The sequence below is a fragment of the Saccopteryx leptura genome, chromosome 6, assembly GCF_036850995.1.
Source record: "Saccopteryx leptura isolate mSacLep1 chromosome 6, mSacLep1_pri_phased_curated, whole genome shotgun sequence".
NCBI classification, from domain to species: Eukaryota; Metazoa; Chordata; class Mammalia; order Chiroptera; family Emballonuridae; genus Saccopteryx; species Saccopteryx leptura.
The window spans coordinates 50,941,039-50,961,023 of NC_089508.1; the positions used below are offsets into that span (position 1 = coordinate 50,941,039).

Genomic DNA, 19,985 nt, shown 5'->3' on the forward strand with positions numbered 1-19,985 from the left:
AAGAAATCTAAAATTGCGAAATCAGCAGTCTCAAAGGAAAGGCCTTGACCTACATCAAAAGATTGGCATGTGAAAGTACATTAACATGTTTTACATTAAAGATATTTACGTTATTATGTGTCAATTTTATTCATCATTCTTATCATTTAACTACTCGTTCCAAAAAGAGGGAATATTGTATCCTTTAGTAATCAATTAGAGGAACACAATGTAGAACATGAGAAATAACACTCAAAGTCAACAATTATTATTCCTCAAAGCAATTACGAGGAATCTCTAATCCATGGATAATGTGGACTTACTCAGATATACTACTTAAAAACCTGAAAAGGAAGACATCTCTTGAGAAGACAGAAGTTGTTTTAAATTTGATATAAAACAAACCTGAAGATGACTAACCAAACTCCGACTGAATACAAAGCTGTCTGTTCTCTACATATTAGTCTTTGAAATAATTATCAAATATTTGAAATAATTATAAATATTAAAAATACTTAAAAGAACAATGTTAAAAATGTATTTTCTCTTTGAAAATTTACCTGATTCTAGGAAGACAGAAATAACTATACTTTTAACAAATATAAAACTGAGTATTAATGGATTTGGTTTTTCAATTCTGAATCAAATCAAATACTACATCCTAAAAAATTATTATTCTCTTAGTCATTATAAAAATATTTTATTATCATTATGCTGTATAACACAAGTCAACTTAAACAGTAAAATTCTAAACAATTTCATTATTCTAAATAATATATTAAAGAATTGAGATGAAATATCTTGCTGCCAAATGGACATTAAGAAAATATTTTAATCCAAAATTATTATCCATTTGAGTTTCATAATTGTGTAAATTCCATAGCTCACCAGCACCAAAAGTGAGGCTGCTGTCAGAGAAAAGGGGCCTTGTTGACAAGTTCAGGGGGTTAGCCTGGGACTAGCTGCTGCTTGTCCATCACTCCCCAGGTTGCAACTCTCATGGGGCCTATGTAAGTGATATTTCAAAATACATTTTTAACACATGGTGCTCAATATACTGGAAGATTAAAATTTTTCTGTGCCCCACTATTTATATGAGTCAATAATATACTGCTCACAAAAATTAGGGGATATTTAAAATAAATATGAAGCTATAAAATATCCCCTAATTTTTGTGGGCAGTATATTATGTAGCTAACTAAGATCCTGCTGGGTTAAGTCAGTATTTGAGAGTCTCCTCCTCATTAAAACAAAAGCAGAAATACACACACAATACACACACACACACACACACACACACACAATAATGAATGCCTAGAGGAACATAATAGATACATTCTAAAATTTTTTCTCTAATGTAGTGTCTATGGATTCTATATTAAATATATAATATCTTTATAATTACAGAAATTATTTTAAAATAGAATATATTAAATACCCAAGTCATCAACTAACCATATATATCAGAGTGGGGATGGAAACAATAAAGGAAAAGATACAACTTTTTTCCCTACTCTATTTTCCATCCTTATCATAAGCTACTGTTTGATATAGTATGCCTCAGTTGTATTTAGATGATAAAATGGTTAAAATTAACTGAATTATAGCAAAAGAATATTGTATTTAAATGAATTGGAGAGCTAATAAATGTTTACTGAACAACTACCATGTAACAGATTCATAGCTAGCTATTATGGGAATATACAAATGAATACAGCAGAGCCCTTACCATTTTGAGAAACTAACAATGTTATAAGAGGACTCAGGAAAGTGAAATCATTTCTGGATGAGGGAGGAATAGACAGAAAAAGTAGGTAATCTTAGAAAGATTAACGGTAATGGTTTTAAGGAGCATTTGAAATGGGGCTCATAAACAGATTTCAATACCAATAGGCAAAAAAAATACACAGTAAATCAAGCATTTTACTTTACAACAACCTTTACTTCTTATCTCCTAATTCTTCCAGTTAACTATGGACAATGAAAAAAATTCTCTTTAATATGTGGTTCCAAAACAAATAAAGACCTTAAAAGTACTTTGAAATTAAAGAAATAAAAATAAAGTTAGTATAAGAATGGATAAAAAGTATCTAATAAAATGGGAAATAAAAAAAAATTATTTTGATTTTTTAGAAATATGAACCATGCATAACATTCAGCTTACATCAGATCATCTAAAATCTGTTTAAATCTAGTACTTAATGCCAAAATGGAAGGGAAAAAATGAAAAATTAAATTTACCCGTCACATTCTAGACTTGAGTGATAATCATAATCCCTTATGAACTATTTGCTTCTAATATCATTTTAAGGGAAAATCAAGATGTTTACCCATTACTATTACACATTAAAAAGTTCATAAAGATAGATGTAGCCTGCAGTATCAAAGAAATAAGATATAAATTATGATATACTAAATCACAACGCCTGAATAGACAATTAGAAATAAACATATTCAAGCAAGGTACCCCAGTAAAATAAAAATTTAAAATTTTCTTAAGTTTAATTAAGAATATTATCCAACATAACCATAACATGTATCCAGTCTATATTTCTACTCTCCATAACAAAATTTAGACACATATGTAAACAACATCCATTCATACTGGTACTTATAAATTAAATTCGTGAAAATGAAAATAGCAAGCTATATTAAGACTAGCAGAAAATCTGAGACCTAGGAATCAAGCCAAATAAACACCACCAACATTTTTTTCCTTTAAATACATGATTTCATTGCAACATGTTTTTGGCAGCAACCCAATGGAAATTTTTGTCTTTTAATAAAGGACTTCTTTAAATCATGGAATAGTATACAGTCTTCAATAAGAAATGAGCTAGGCCCTGACCGGTTTGCTCAATGGTAGAGCTTTGGCCTAGTGTGCAGGAGTCCTGGGTTCGATTCCTGGCCAGGGCACACAGGAGAAGCGCCCATCTGCTTCTCCACCCCTCCCCCTCTCCTTCCTCTCTGTCTCTCTCTTCTCCTCCAAGGCTCCATTGGAGCAAAGATGGCCCGGGCGCCGAGGATGGCTCTGTGGCCTCTGCCTCAGGCTCTAGAATGGCTCTGGATGCAACAGAGCGAAGCCCCAGAGGGGCAGAGCATCGCTCCCTGGTGGGCATGCTGGGTGGATCCCAGTCAGGCGCATGCAGGAGTCTGTCTGCCTCCCCGTTTCCAGCTTCGGAAAAATGCAAAAAAAAGAAATGAGCTAGTATATACATGCTCACATATGTACATATACACACCATACATAAATGTGTGTATATATATGGCCTTATATATGAGAAAAACAAAAAGAGATGCCTATAATGATTACGGGGGAAAAAGACATGCCCCAGAATACTACGTATGATTCCTTCTTGAAAAACAAGAAACGTAATTTGTTTCTCTATATATTCTAAACTGCTAATGAGGAAGGGACTTTGGCACTTTCATGTTTTATAATGAGCACGTATAAATTTCATAAGTATACAAGAAGTTCTCAAAAACTATTAAGTTTTCTTGTTACGGCCATTTTAAAAATAAAATGTGATATAAAATTCATCTTGTCTGAAGACGATTGGAAGCAATAAATGAATATACAACTAAATGGGAACAACTAAATATGACAATGACCTGATGCTTCTCTCTCTCTCTCCCTCCCTCCCCCTCCACTTCTTCTCTCTCTCTCAAATCAATGGAAAAAGAGTTTTTTAAATGACCTAGAAAAATGATTCCTATAATCTTGATTTATTCAGGTAAATTCTACAAAGCATAATTAAAAACAAGCATTTCCCAGTTCAAAGAATTTCAGTAAATGTTCTCAAAATTCAACATTCAACAATCCTCCAAACTGAAATGTTTAATTATTTGTAACGGGTCGGCAAACTTTTTCTGTAAGGGCTAGACAGCAAATATTTTAGGTTTTGAAGAAATACATGGTCTCTGTTGCATATTCTCTTTTTTCTTTTTAATAACTCTTTAGAAATATATATATTTTTTAATTCTTAATTCAGATCTACAAAAAAAAAAAAAGGGCAGCAGGTTTTATTTGCCTTTCTGACTATAGTTTACCAACCACTGATTTATAACAAGCATGCATCTAGAAATCTAACATTTAAATAAATTACACCAAAGGTCACAATAGGGTCAGTTTTATTCTTCATTAAATAAAGGTTGCATTATAGCAATTAAAATTGTAAGTTAATAAATTAAGTTCTATTAATATACTAGACATTAAGCAAATGATGATAAAACACAGTAAATAAAATTTCAAAAATTTGGATTATATAACCATGATCATGTATACACCTGCAGAGCACATATATACACTTTTAAAAGTCAGCTGAAACTGAAATACTACACATCAAAGTTCAAATCTCCTTTTATAATAAATAAAACCATTGACTCAGACTCATTTAAATAATCCAAAGTCATTAGTTTTAGATGTCATCAATACTTGAAAATTAAGAACTGAATTCAGAGGCTGGTAATAATTACTGGATTTTAATTTTTTAATCTGTAAGGGTTATAATAAAATATTAATTAACAATCTAAAATATGCATCCCAAGTTTATAGTCTTGAAAATGTTTTAATATTCACTGTGTCAGCAACCACCACTAAAACTTGACTATACTTTTTTTTGTCTAAAAGATAGCTTTTATACATTTGAGTCTAAAATTGAAAGATTCTTATCATCTGGATGCTATTACCAAATGTAGATTTATTATGAATAATCAACTGGGTCAAATCCAAACTCTAAAATGAAAATGTATTCCCCAAAAGTAACCAAATAACCATTATAGAATAATCTTACCTAGACTTGTGGGTTTTATCAGTTCATCCAGTAAATCATAAAATGGTAATTTTTGAAGTTTTATATCCGGATGGACTGGGTGAAGAGCTGATGTAAGGTGTGGGAGTTCCAGTTCATGTTTAGGTCCCAGAAGAGAAACAGGAAGCAACGGTGATGATGCAGGGTGACCATCGTAAGTGAGTTGTGGAATGGTAGATGGAGACAAAGTTGCTGGCATAGGACCTGAATGTACACTGGGGATGGACAAGTCCGCGGGCGTCATGATTTTCTGGGGGAACCTCCGCCTATAGAGTTCTTTAATTTTCATTTGTACAGCGGGACTGCAGCCAGCCTTTAGCAAATGTAGGGCTTTTGTGAGAAGTTCGTGTTTGCGTCCGTGCTTGTTTCTCCCAGCGTAGCCCAATAGTACTTGAAGTTCAGAAACTCTAAGGCTCATAACCATTTGCTTAGAGACAAAACAAAATGTAAAACATTAGTATGTACTCTAAGACTATAATTAACAATATTAAACAATACTTTATTATAATGCTTTCTCCTTATCATTTGTTTAGAAGACAATTAATTTACAGTCAATTCTAGTTATTTCATACTTAGTTTAATCACTTAACGTAAGTAACCAAAGAAAATTAATATTCAGCCTGACCTGTGGTGGCGCAATGGATAAAGTGTCAAGCTGGAATGCTGAGGTCCCCAATTTGAAACCCTGGGTTTGCCTAGTCAAGGCACATATGAGAAGCAACAAGTTGATGCGTCTCATTCTTCCCCCTCCCCTCTCTAAAATTAATAAATGAAATATTAAAAAAAGAAAATTAATATTCATAAATTCACTGACTTCTACACAGGGTTATGAAAGATCTTAAGATTAACCATATCTCGACTCATCCTACTGTCTTGATGAAACTGTCAGGTATTTATCAAGCAATTACTGAGTCTCCAGGAGAATGCTGAGTGTTGTGTGGATGACAAAAGATACTTATGAATCCTCAAGAGCATTTGTTTTCTTGGAGAAAATTATGTAAGTATGTATATATGAAACACATAAACAGCCCGTCTTCAAACACCAGATGTATGCAGGATATACTATACTTGATCTTAGCCAAAAGGCCGAGAAGCGATGTATGCAGGATATAAATAACATATCATCAAGTATTATACTCTATATTAATTCTGGAATTTGTAGGACTTAAAAACTACAGCTTTTTTGACCCATTGTATGCCAAATACATTATTTGCCACATAGGCTGTCACTAAATCTTTTCAACTCCACAAGATGTTCTTTACATATGAAGTAACTAGTTAAGAAAAGTTAAATAGGCCCTGGCTGGTTTGCTCAGTGGTAGAGCATCTGAGCATCGGTCCAGTGTGTGGATGTCCTGGGTTTGATTCCCAGTCAGGGCACATAGTAGATGTGCCCATCTGCTTCTCCACCCTTCCCCTCTCCCTTCTATCTCTCTCTTCCCCTCCAGCAGCCAAGGCTCCACTGAAGCAGTTGGCCCGGGTAATGAGGATGGCTCCATGGTCTCTGCCTCAAGCGCTAGAGTGGATCCAGTTGCAACGGAGCAACACCGTAGATGGGCAGAGATCGCCCCCTAGTGGGCTTGCCCACTGAATCCTGGTTGGGCACATGTGGGAGCCTGTCTCTCTGCCTTCCCACTTCTCACTTAAGAAATACCAAAAAAAAAAAAAAAAGAAGGCTAAATAAGTTAAATAACTTGTCTAAGGCTCAGAGCCACTAAGTAGCAGTCAGTATTCAAACACTGTTATGTATGATTCTAAAGCCCATGCTCTTTCCACTAAACCACTAGGAAAAGGATGGAGCTAGAAACATTGCTGAGGCACATCACTGGCAAGGCCAGGCTAGAAAGTCCAGGAGTTCAATCCACATGCCATAATGTGTAAGGCTACAGTAAAGAAATCGATCTAACTTTGTTTTAACCCTGTGTTCCCAAACTGATTTGGTTATTGTTTCTCCTTATCCGCCAACTGCTAAGAGACTGTCAACAAGAAATGTCCATCTATACAAACCCTCTCATTTTAATGTGGAGGAAAATGGAATCCAAAAAGAAGAAATGGCTTACCCAATTATCATATATCTATTAAGAGCAAAATCCTGACTTTACCACCACTAACAGGGAGGTTTAGGATGGAAGACACATGCAAGCTTACTGTTTGCTGCCTCCCCAACTATTTTATAGCCTCAACTCATACTAAATACCAATACACAAAAGCTAAACTGCCTTCCTTAATTACCCACTTCTCCCCAAGAGGATAGCCTCCTCAACCAATCAATCCTCTAGAACAGCGGTTCTCAACCTGTGGGTCGCGACCCCCGGTGGGGTCGCCTAAAGCCATCAGAAAATACATAATGCATATCAGGTATTTACATTCTGAATCATAACTGTAGCAAAATAACAGTTATGAAGTAGCCACCAAAATTATTTTTTGGTTTGGGGTCACCGCAACATGAGAAACTGTATTGCGGGGTCACGGCATTAGAAAGGTTGAGAACCACTGCTCTAGAAGTTCTTTACAGACTGCAAAACAAATTAAAAAATAAAATACTGACAAAAAGAGTATATAAAGGGCTTTATAAGCAATATGGCTGTTTAATCAAAGAAATATGAGCCCTTCTCCTATTTCTCTGGCCTGGAAAATGCTTTTGTTTCTTCCAAGTCCAGCTTCTGTCCATTAGGCCTGGCAGAATTAGACTCTCTCCTTGTTACTTTTACTGACCATTTTCCTATCTTTATTTTAGCGCTTATCTTGCTGTATTATAATTTTCTGTTTAAACAAGTGATACCATGACCAGACTGAAGTTTGCTAGGGCAACAAGGTCATGTAATCCTCAACATCTAAGACTAGGACCAACAACAGTAGAAACTCTTTAAACACCTTGGAGGACCGGGAAGGAAGGAACAGGGAAGGGAGAAAGAGGGGGAAGGAATGGGGAGGAAGGGGAGGAAGTCAAATCAAAATAAAGGGTGGAAGTAGAATCTACAGCAATAAGTTTTACATGTAACTGTAACATAAATGCAAATATACTCCCAAACCCTTATGTTCTAGAAAGCATGCAAAGATATAGTGTAGATTTCGGGTGTATTTATAACCAAAGTCTACCCAATGCCTGTGTTTCTCTTTTAAGATGTCATCAGAAATCAAATTATTAATATGTCAGCAAGGTATCAATTTTTCAAAACTATTCAATGTTGAGTACAAAATAGTGTAAAGATTTTTATTCCTTATTTTAAAATGAACAGGGACTTCCACAGAAGGGCAATATATTAATAAGTAAGTCTCTGCTTTTATTTTATTTTATTTTATTTTTATTTAGTAAGAGAAGGGGAGGCAGAGACAAGACTCCTGCATGTGCCCCAACCGGGATCCACCTAGCAAGCCCACTAGGGGGAGATGCTCTGTCCATCTGGGGCCCTTGCTCCATTGCAACAGGAGCCATTTTTTAGTGCCTGAGGTGGAAGCCAAGGAGCCATCTTCAGTGCCTGGGGCCAAGTCACTCCAATCAAGCTATGGCTGCAGAAGGAGAAAAGAAAAAGAGAGAGAGAGAAGCGAGAGGGGGAGGAGTGGAGAAGCAGACGGGTGCTTCTCCTGTGTGCTGTGACTGGGAATCAAACCCAGAACATCCACACACCAGGCCAACACTCTACCACTGAGCCAACTTGCCAGGACTAGTCTCTGCTTTTAAAGAAGCAACATGAATTATGCTGCGAAGATTATAGGTTAAAAATAAGTTTACCTTGGCATTGGTCAAATGTACTTCTTTTTACAAAGAAAACCATTAATTTTAGAAAGAGTATCTTGCCATTTCAGTTCAACTGCATCCCCTCTCCTAAGTCAAACACAAACAAAAACTGAAATTCAGTGAACTATCTTAAACTCTTCGTTGATGACAGCTTTTGTCCTTATTCTGTTAGTATATAGGATTTAAATGCAGGACAGATGTATTATTGTTCTACTTTTATGGAAGAACACACTGACAATTCACATAAAATAAAATCTCGTTTGACAGTCAAAAAATGTTAATGACAGAAGTATAGTTTTTGTTTTCACAGTATGCATAATTAAGCATCATAATTTTGAGGTAGGTATTGTCCTCATTTCCCAGATGGGAAAGCTGAGGCCTAGGGAAGGTTAAGAAATTTGTTGAATGTTGCAAAACTAGTTCTACTCCAAATGTTGTACTTTCATACTATGATACTGTTTTTTAGAGGAAACAAACCACATGCCTTCTAATTAGGGAACAGAAAAACCTTTTTTTTTTTTTTTTTTTTTTTCAGAAAAACCTTTTAACAAGACTAATTTATTTAACATTCAATCTCCGGTTGGCTCAGCAGTAGAGCATCAGTGGGTGTATGGAAGTCCTGGGTTTGATTCTCAGGGCACACAGAAGAAGTGACCAATTCCACCCTTACCCCTTCTCCCCCCACCTCCTCCTTCTCCCACAGCCATGGCTCAAATGGTTCAAGCAAGCTGGCCCTGGGCACTGAGGATGGCTACATAGCCTTGCCTCAGGTGCTAAAATAGCTCAGTTGCTGAGCAACAGAGCAGTGGCCCCAGATGGGCAGAGCATCCCCCAGGTAGGGGACTTACCAGGTAGATCCTCGTCGGAGCATATGTGGGAGTCTGTCTCTCTCTGCCTTCCCACTTCTCAATTAAAAAAAAAAAAAAAAAACAAAAACAGAAACAAAAAAACATTCAATATCCATTTCAAGCTTCAATGTTTTGGCCTTTAAAAAAATTGGTGGTGCCCTGGCCAACTAGCTTAGCGGTAAAGTCTTGACCCAGCGTGTGGAAGTCCAGGGTTCGATTCCTGGCCACGGCACACAGGAGAAGTGCCCATCTGCTCCTCCACCCTTCCCCCTCTACTTTCTATCTCTCTCTTCCCCTGCCGCAGCCAAGGCTCCATTGGAGCAAAAGTTGGCCTGGGCCCTGAGGATGGCTTCATGGCCTCCACCTCAGGTGCCAGAATGGCTCTGGTTGCAATGGAGCAAAGCCCCAGATGTGCAGGCATCACCCCCTGGTGGGCATGCCAGGTGGATCCTGGTTGGGTGCATACAGGAGTCTGTCTCCCTGCCTCCCCACTTCTTACTTCAGAAAAATACAAATAAATAAATGAATTGGTGGTTAAGAAAAGAATGCAACTAGATTCAAAATTAGCCATTGCAACTTATAATCAGGTATACTGAAATATGAGGTGCTAGCTATTGTTATTACTGGAGCAGTTGTTGCATACTCTTAAGGACTATACTAAGTATGCAGTATTTTTAAAAACTAAATGAAAGGGAGTGGGGTAACACAAACATCTGAAGCATCACGCCATTGAAGTTTCTGAGAAGCGTGAAGTAGTCAAATGTAAAGTGATGACAACACAGAGGAAATCTACACATATTTGAGATGTTAGATTGTCAGTGTTTACATTACTATAGCTGTAAATAATATTCGCAGCTAAGCCAAAAGTTTATCATCATTACTCTTCATATGTTATTTGTATGAACCTGTTTTCCTTATAGGTAATAACTGCACTATTTCTGCATTTGGTTTTCTAATTCATCTGCAAATTCTTGCTGAAAGTATAACTTTCTTCTCAACATATTCAAATATATCAGGTAAATCTCTGTTTTAATTTTTTTCTTATATACCTCCTGTACCCCTCCATTAGCTTCCACTTGGACAGCTTGCTTTCTAAGCCTGGTACACAACTATAGTCACTGAAGTTCCCTTTAACTTACCCTGTTAATTCCCTTGTCTCTTTCCCACAGTGGATCCCCTTCTTACTTTGATCTCACTTCTTTATTGGTTTTCTCCTTTTAGTAGGGTTTTCTGCCTAGTTTCCTGAGAGTGGGTTATGGGAAGTAAAATTTTCTTTATTCCTTACATTGTCTAAAAATATCTTCTCCACTTACCAACACTTGATAACTGAAACTGACTCAGTATAGAATTCTAGGCAGGAAAACATGTCCTGCCCAAATTTTGAAGGGCTTTCCGCATTGTCCTCTAACTTCCAGTGTTGCTGTTAAGAAGCTTAGCACGACTCTGATCCCCAATCCTTCATGGCTACCTGTATATCTCCCTCAGGAAGCTTACAGAAGCTTCTCTTTACGTGCTCTGATGGTTATTTTGTTTTTGTATTTCAATAGTTTGAAATGATAATTGCTGAGTCCTTTAGAGATTCATGTCCTTCAGTTCTGAGAAGACTGTTTAGAATAATCTTCCTTAGACCTTTTTCTACTCTTTCTCCTGTGTCTATTATAAGGCTCCTTGACTTAACTCTTGATAAACTCATCAAATTGAAAATATTTTAAGTCAAAAATGCATTCAATACACCTAATCTACTGAACATCATAGCTTAGCCCAAACCACCTTAACTATGATCAGTGGCCAGTTGGCTCAGTGGTAGAGCATCAACCAGGCATGTAGAAGTCCTGGGTTTGATTCCCAATCAGGGCACACAGGAGAAATGACCGTCTGCTTCTCTACCCCTCCCCCTCCCTATTCTCTCTCTCTCTTTCTCTTCTCCTCCTGCAGCCATGGCTCCATTGATTCCAGATCATTGGCTCCGGGTGCTGAGCATACTCAATGGAGCCTTGCTTCAGGTGCTAAAAATAGCTTGGTTGTGAGCATGGGCCTTAGGGGTCACTGTGGCTAGAAGGATCCCTGACGGGATGCATCTGGGAGTCTATCTCCCCTTTTTTCACTTAAAAAAAAATGCTCAGAATACAATATTAAAAAACCCAACACAGACAACAGAGTACACTGAAGAGTATCGACCGTTTATCCTGGTGATGGCAGACGTGACTGGGAGCTGCAGCTCACTGCAACTACCTAGGATGATTGCATACTGCTAGCCTGGGAAAAGATCAATGTATAAGCCTTTAGCAACGTTGTAAAGTCAAAAAATTGTAAGTCGAAGCATCCTAAGTCAGGAGTCACCTGTATGTAGATGGCCTTCCTAGACTGATTTTCTAATTTTCCTTTACTCTGTTTTTTCCCCTTGCATTTTATAGCTCTTGTCTTTTACCTCTATTTTCTGGAAGATCTCAACTTTATCTTCTATTAATTTTTCATTTCTATGAGCTCTTTTCAGTTTGCCACATATTTTTCTTTTCTCTTTTCCCTGCATCTTGTTCTTATTTTCCATAGAATGTACTCTCTTTTCTCTCTGAGGCTATAAATTAGGTGTTTGACGTTTTTGTTGTTTTCTGCTCCCTGCACTCTCTGTAACCTTCTTTTTTGCTATTTGCTTTGGTCTCTACCTTTCATGCTTGATGTCTTTCCCCAAATGAGAGAGAATCCTTGGCTGTACATTTTATACTATTTAAGAGTAAGACACTAAAAAGCTGATTAGAAGATCTGTGTAAGTGAGCAGATCATGGTACCTCATTCTACAAAAATCAGGCAGGAACCTAGCTATTTTGAGGATTCCTTTATTTCATTTGTCTGATCACTTTTGACAGAAAGGTATCCTCTGATCACCTTTTTTGGCAGTATAAGGCTAGTTTCCAATGTTCTCAGGGCAGAGTAGGTGAATAGGAGATGTTTATAATTCAATAAGTCATTTCATTTAATCTCCTTTTCAGATATGTAAAATTTTACAATTACACACATATGTATATTTATACACATATGAGAACTCTATTCCAACTACAGAGGCAGGAAACACATTCTGAGATGGTAACTACAAATCAATATTCAAGCAATATTAGCAAGTATTGTAGACAGAGTACTTCTGCAATTAAAATACTGGTTTTATTGTCTCATTAACTATGAACTTACATTAGCAAAGGTCTTATCGAAATTTTAAGTAAGAATTAGGTACTTCCTGTAAAACAACATAATTACTCTAATTCACACATCCCACTGCAGTGATTTAAAGGATAAGTTATAAAACAGACTTTATATTCTGAATCTTTATCTGGTTTCAATTTATAGCCAATTATAAACCAAAATGAATCCTAAAGATAGACAAAACAGGTATCTAACAATGTCATAATATTTCACTTTTACTTTCTATCTACAAAAGCAAAGAAACTGTCAAAAATTCTACAATTTCATACACTAAAGCCTGTACTACAGTACAACAAACGTATTTAACTCATTTTCAAAGTCAGATTCTTCAGTCAATGAAACTGACTTCTAGATCAGTTCAAATTCTATTTAAAATAGTTAACAAGCAGCTGTTAGATTAGTGAGTGATTTGTCAACATTGGCCAGTTCAACCAGAAAACCTAGTTAGACAGTTTCTACTAAAGTAGCAAATCAAGTTGGTTACATACTTCTCCATAATCTTGTTCCACCCAATTTCTCTTCTTTTATTTTTTCTTCAATATAAGATGACTGAAAAATAACCTGTTGTTTCAACCCACTCACTAGCTGATCATCTTCCTCATCTGTTAGTCTATTCCATCATACTGGTGGCTTGTAGTTCTTACATATGACAATATGGAGATTCCATTCTCCTTCAAGCAAAGTATAAATCTAACATTCTGCTGAAATGGTGTACCATGGCCTCAATTTTTTGATAATTTAAACACTACCCCCCCTCATAAACTATCACATCTCATGAAACATATAGATATATCCCTTCAAAAAACTCCTTCTAGGCGATAATTTAAAAACTAAAAGTAACAAGCCCAACTCAGAGCATTTTAAAATTTGGAAAAGTATTTTTTAATAAAAAACAAAGTTTAACTTTCTAAATTTTAGAGTTTAAAATTCTATCACATTGCCAAACTTCTCACACAGAGGGAGAAAAATATGACTTTTATTTCAGTAAAAAGCTGCTCTGCAAACAGATGTTCAATAAATGTTTTTTGGATCAAGGCATAGGTCCTAAATGAGTATGCAGAAAAAGGAAATATAGGAACAATGAACACATAAAGATATGCTAATCTTCAGAGACAGAAACACATAATCATCAGAGTAATTCAATTCTCAAGTTACTGAACTCCTACTATGTGCTATGTACAATATATAATATACTAGTATATATAAAATCTGTAATCTAGTACTGACGGCCACTAATTGACTAAATCACAATCCAGGATCTGTTTTCTCACTTCAGAAAATGAGAAATTAACTAGAGGCTCTCCACCATTCCTTTAAAATTTCAAAATTCTCTAATGCTGTAACTCTATTAAATGAACTCTTCTCCGTTTTCTACTCTTCATAGTTAAAGAAATACAAACAATTCAAATAATGAAAAAAATTATTTTTGCTAGAGAGACAGACAGGGAGGGAGAGAGCTGAGAAGCATCAATTCCTCATTAAGGCACCTTAGTTGTTCATTGATTGCTTTCTCGTATGTGCCTTGACTGGGGGGCTCCAGCACAGCAAGCAACCCCTTGCTCAAGCCAGTGACCTCAGACTCAAGCCCGTGACCTCTGGGCTCAAGCCAGCGACCCCACACTCAAGCCAGATTAGCAAGCCAGCGACCTAGGAGTTTTGAACCTAGGCTGAAGCTCTATCCACTGTGCAACCACCTGGTCAGGCTTCAATCAAAATTTTAAGTGTCATTTACTTGGGTTAATAAGAGTAAAAATAATGATAACCCAATATATGTTAAATGCTTACAATATGGCAATTACATACTAATTATAGTAAACATAATTACCTTATTTAAAGCTCACAAAAACCCGAGACAGATCACTATTATTTCCATTGTATGGATGTAAAAAATTGACATATAGATAAGAAAACCCATTTACTTTTCAAATAAAATCTAGTTAAAAATATAATAAGCAGGGCTTTAAGAAATTTTAAGTCAGCCCTGACCAGATAGCTCAGTTGCTAGAGCATCCTCCCAACATGCCCAAGTTGCAGTTTGATCCCTGGTTAGGGCACATACAAGTTAACCAATGAATGCATGAATGGGTGGAGCAACAAACTGATGTTTATCTACCCCCCACTTCCCCTCTCTCTAAAAAAAAAAAAATAATAATAATCCATGAATAATTAAATAAATTTTTTAAAGATTCTATAAAAAAATTTTTGTCTATCAAATTATAAAAGATTGAGTATTCTTGGCCCTGACCAGTTAGCTCAGTTAGTCAAAGCATTGTCCCGCAACATCAAACTTGCAGGTTCAATACCTGGTCAGGGCATATATGGGAAGCAACCAATGAATGAATAACTAAATGGAACAACAAATGACTGCTTCTCTCTCTCTCTCTCTCATTCTCACTTCCTCTTTCTTTCTCTCTGAAATTAAAAAAAAAAAAAAGATGAATATTCTTTCCCAAGGCACCCCAAAACCAAAACCAAACAGAACTCTGCATTTGCAGTTAGTGTCAACAGAAGGAGCAATGAAATAAATAGTGTGCCCTTTGTGAAAGTTAAGCCAAAAAGGAGGAAGAGACAAAATATTAACAAAACAAAAAGTGAGTGGGAAAAGGCATTTTACAGTTAAACAAAGTCTTTAAATCAAAGCCTTCAAATTGGGTCCCTGATAAAGATTAAGGTAAAGCCCAAGAGGGAAAGTATCAAAAAAACTATTTCAGAGTAACAGGTGTAACCTACTCAAGGTTACAGAGCTAACAAGTAGTGCAGCTCAGACTCAGATGCCAAAGTGCACGCAATGTTGCAGAGTACTGACAATGACAGACACTATTAGATAATTTGAAAAATGATTTTTTTTAAATAATAGGATCATGACAGAAAACAGAACCTTAGAAATTTTCTTGTCCAACTCTCCATCTGTAACCTCAATTGATGGTATCCCAGCCTCTTCTGAAACACTTCTAAGAGTTCACAGACTAATATTACAGCACCTACATTACTGAAAAACCTATGAATATTCCTTTCATTTCCACTCAATGATTCTAAAAGGTTTTCCTATTTGTGTACCACAAGTCTATTTTAAAAATGTGTTAAGATGGCTTTTTTTCTTCAACTGGCCTGGTTTTAGACCTCTTTCCCACCTTGATCACTGTTTTCCTGAACATTATTGTGCAGTCCATCTGACACAGTGAATGAAATAATCCACAGAGAGTGGTCTAATACAGCAATAAATACAACAGTATTACTACCTCTCTTATTATGAAAACAGTATCTCTACCTATGTAACCTAATAAGGCATTCACATTTTAGGCTAGATTGATTTGTCTCATCTGGGGGCAAAGGGAAGGATGTGGTATGTTTCAGCAGGAGTGGGGGTAGCATCCACATCATATTGTTGCTCATAAAAAGCTTGTAGTTAACTAAAATCTTTATTCTATTTTTTTCACATGAACTCTACTAGGTTAAACCTCCTCATTCTCCAATAAAATTTTAATTAAAAGTAGAACTTCAGTACTGTTAAACATTTTTCTCAGTTCATCATTTACTTGAATTATCATTTACTTTCAAAACCTTCTGAAGAACTGAACCCTACACCCTTGATTGCAGCACTTAATCACAGAGTGTTGTAAACTGTTGGTTTTCTACTCTATGTCCTCCCACCAGACTTTGAGCTTTTCAAGGGCAAGCATTTATCTCTCAATCACCTGTGCTAAGTATAGTACATGACATCTAGCAAATACCCAAGGGATGATGATAAACTAACTTCTCTAGATTCTGTCATCTAACATATGCTTCCCAGTATTCTACCAGCTACAAAAATCTTAAGAGTTTTGCCTCTTAAATATTCATACAGGCCATTCTTAAAACTTGGAATATAACAGGGTCAAGATTATACAGCCCTGTGGCACATCATAAGAGATTTCCCTCCACCTAACAATAAAGTTTAAGGTTACAAATAAGACTGTTAATTACTTAGTATTCAGATGACTTTCCCCAGGATACCCCAATCTTTAAACACTGTCTAGGGTATACACACACAAAAAAATTAAAATGATCACATTTCAATCTTGATTTATAGATTTCAAGAAAAATAAGTTTAGAATTAGATGTACATAAATGTTCTAAAAAGTCCTAAGAATAATTCTTCACAAACTACAAAAAAAAAATTATTAAAAATAGGTTTCAGGAAAAAGTTGTTCAAGTCTTGCAATGACAGCTTGCCTAGGTATTCTTTTAAATTCCATCAGAAACATATTAATGATAATATTCCTTCCTTTCCTACACAGAATGGAACATGTTCACCCAATTATTCTACTAGTTATAAATAAGAGAAACAACTTCACAACAAAATGCTTCATTCTACATAAAGTAAAATTGCTAACCTACCACAAAACACAGATCATAATCTCCAGAACAGATTATGATTAATATTTGCATGCAAAGTTTTTAGAGTAATGAAAGCAAGTTTAAGAAATGCTCATATTCTCTTTAGAAAAACTCCATTTAATGGACATAAAAATAAATTTCAAGATGAGAGCCATAAAAACAAACACACTACAAACTCTTCCTGAAACTTTATGAAGGAAAAATGAGCTACTCATAAACCTTTGGTGCCGAAAACTCTAACAGCATCAATTTTTTACAGGGAGAGAGGGAAGGGGAGAGGGAAGGGGAAAGGGAAGGGGAAGGTGAAGGGGAAAGGGAAAGGGGAAAGGGAAAAGAGAAAAGGTGAAGGTGAAGGTGAAGGTGAAGGTGAAGGTGAAGGTGAAGGTGAAGGTGAAGGTGAAGGTGAAGGTGAAGGTGAAGGTAAAGGAGGGAGAGAGGGTGGAAGGGAGGGAGGACAATGCCAAAGGTACTGACAAACAGTAATTTTTTTAAAGCACAAAAGTAGCTAAGACATGTTTAATTGTTGTGTCTAAAGGACAATTTATAAATTAGCCAACAAAACTAAGAAATGCACTATGGTTGTGCTAACAGGGTATTTTAGCTTTTCTTCCCATTAAAAAAGTGAAATAAGCCTAACCAGGTGGTGGAGCAGTGGATAGAGCAACAGACTGGGACACAGAGGACCCAGGTTTGAAACCTTGAGGTGCCTGGCTTGAGCCCAGGCTCATCAGCTTGAGTGTAGGGTTGCTGGCTTTGAGCGTGGGATCATAGACATGACCCCATGGTCACTGAAATGAGCCCAAAGGTTGCTGGCTTGAAGCCCAAGGTCACTGGCTTGAGCAAGGGGTCACTAGCTCTGCCCCCCACCCCCGGCCTGCGCCCCTGCCCCTGCCCCCTGTCAAGGCACATTTGTGGAAGCAATCAATGAAAAAGCAATCAACAAACAACTAAGATGCTGCAACGAAGAATCGATGCTTCACATCTCTTTTTTCCCTGTCTGTCTGTCCCTATCTGTGCCTCTCTCTCTCTCTCTCTCTCTGTCAAAAAAAAGGTGAAATAAAATATGAGCTTATAATCAATCAAAACAAACATTAAATAGAAACTTACTCTTAATGTCATTCCTTAAACACATAACTAATCAAATTCCAGAACATTTCTCCAAATACTCGAAGCAGACAATGTTCTTAAAAGTAGAAATTTAATTCTTTATTTCCTAAATCAAAGGCATTTGAGTATCCATACATATGGAGACAGATTCTGTGACAGAGGAGAAACAATATATCTATAACTGAATTCTACGTCTAAAATGTTAAATAGGAAAATGTTAAATAGGAAAAAACACCACCATAAAGGCCTTTTGAAAAATCTCTTCAATCAACTAGTATTCAATTCTCAAAGTTCCCCTAATAACAAAACTGCAATATTTTTCAGAAAAATGTAATTGAAGTTATATATATCCATCCATACATACATATTTTCTTTTACTCAGAGGCAGGGAGGCAGAGAGACACACTCCCACGTGCACCCCGACCAGGATCCACCCAGCAAGTCCCCTACAGGGTGATGCTCTCTCATGCACATCTGGGGCCGCTGCTCCATTGCTCAGCAACTAAGCTACTTCAGTGCCTAAGGCGATTCCACGGAGCCATGGCTATGGGAGGGAAAGAGGGGTTGGAGAAGCAGATGGTCACTTCTCCTGTGTGCCCTGACTGGGAATCAAACTGACAGGACTTCCACACACCGGGCTGACACTTTACCGCTAAGCCAACCAGCCAGGATGAAGTTATATTTTTTTAAACTTCAAATTTTGCTTATTTTAATATAGTTAGCTGTCTAGACATCACTATTCAAAATCCCAAAATAAAACTTACAACTAAGAAGCAATCTGACTGAGCCTCACACGAAAGAGCTCCAATTTAAAAGATAGGACACTCTAAATTAACATTTTTCAACTAGGTTCATAATGTTAATAGAAAATCAGAGAAATAGGGTTCTGTGGCAAAATGAATTATGAAACTCAAGATTCTATCATTTCCCACTATGCCCTCCCTTCTCTCAAATCATATTAACATATAACAGTCCAAAGTCCAGCAGAAAAAAAATGTTAACTTTACATCTAACATACTTGGCCACAAAACCTTTATTATCACTGTTTAATCTATTAATCATCAAAGAGCACTTCACAAAAAAATTCTGTAAAAAATTACAAGATTTTCAAGTTTTCCAGGAGTTTCATTGTATGCCTACTGTTCTAGGAAAACTATTAAAAGTGCTACCACTCTTAAAAGTGTCCCAGTTTGGGCCCTGGCCAGCTGGCTCAGTGGTAAGAGCCTCGGCCTGGAGTGTGGAAGTCCCAGGTTCAATTCCTGGCCAGGGCATACAGGAGAAGTGCCCATCTGCTTCTCCACCCCTCTTCCTCTCCTTTCTCTCTCCCTCTCTCTTCCCCTCCCACAGCCAAGGCTCCACTGGAGCAAAGTTGGCCCCGGCACTGAGGATGCCTCCATGGCCTCTGCCTTAGGCGCCAGAATGGCTCCGGTTGCAACAGAACAACAACCCAGATGGGCAGAGCATTGCCCCGTAGTGGGCATATCGGGTGGCTCCTGGTCGGGCACATGCAAGAGTCTGTCTCTCTGCCTCCCCACTTCTCACTTCAGAAAAATACAAAAAAAAAAAAAAAAGTGTCCCAGTTTAGATGATAGATTATATAGTCACCCTAAAATTAATATTCTAAAACTAAACACGTATTATAAAACATGTGAGCTTATCTTTACCAAATGTTACTGTATGCAGTTAAAATGGTATATAGATGATGATTAATCATTATCTATTTTCCCAAACTTCTGAAAGAATTTTCTACTAGCAATCCTACATATAGTTTCAAAATACTCTGGACTACTGAATTCCTGCTAACTGAATTCACAAAGAGATTTAGACAGTAAAAGATACCTGTTATTGCATAATTTTAAGAAGAGTTATGTTGTATCTAACTGTAAGGAAAGAACAACTCTTAAAAAGATTAAAGCAGTCCATAAAAGA

The 19,985-nt window shown here is 36.6% G+C and overlaps 1 protein-coding gene and 1 non-coding gene across 2 annotated transcripts in view; both read right to left on the reverse strand.

Moving 5' to 3' along the window:
• PIAS1 (protein inhibitor of activated STAT 1) overlaps positions 1 to 19,985 on the reverse strand; it is a 142,142-nt gene that overhangs the window by 93,290 nt on the left and 28,867 nt on the right. Inside the window, exon 2 of the mRNA XM_066342833.1 lies at positions 4,773 to 5,217. Within this exon, the coding sequence (XP_066198930.1) occupies positions 4,773 to 5,217 (445 nt within the window). The remainder of the gene's footprint in view (positions 1 to 4,772; positions 5,218 to 19,985) is intronic.
• Positions 5,689 to 5,888, reverse strand: LOC136377720 (U2 spliceosomal RNA). Its single transcript, XR_010746378.1, has one exon. It is a non-coding gene; the product is annotated as a U2 spliceosomal RNA (small nuclear RNA).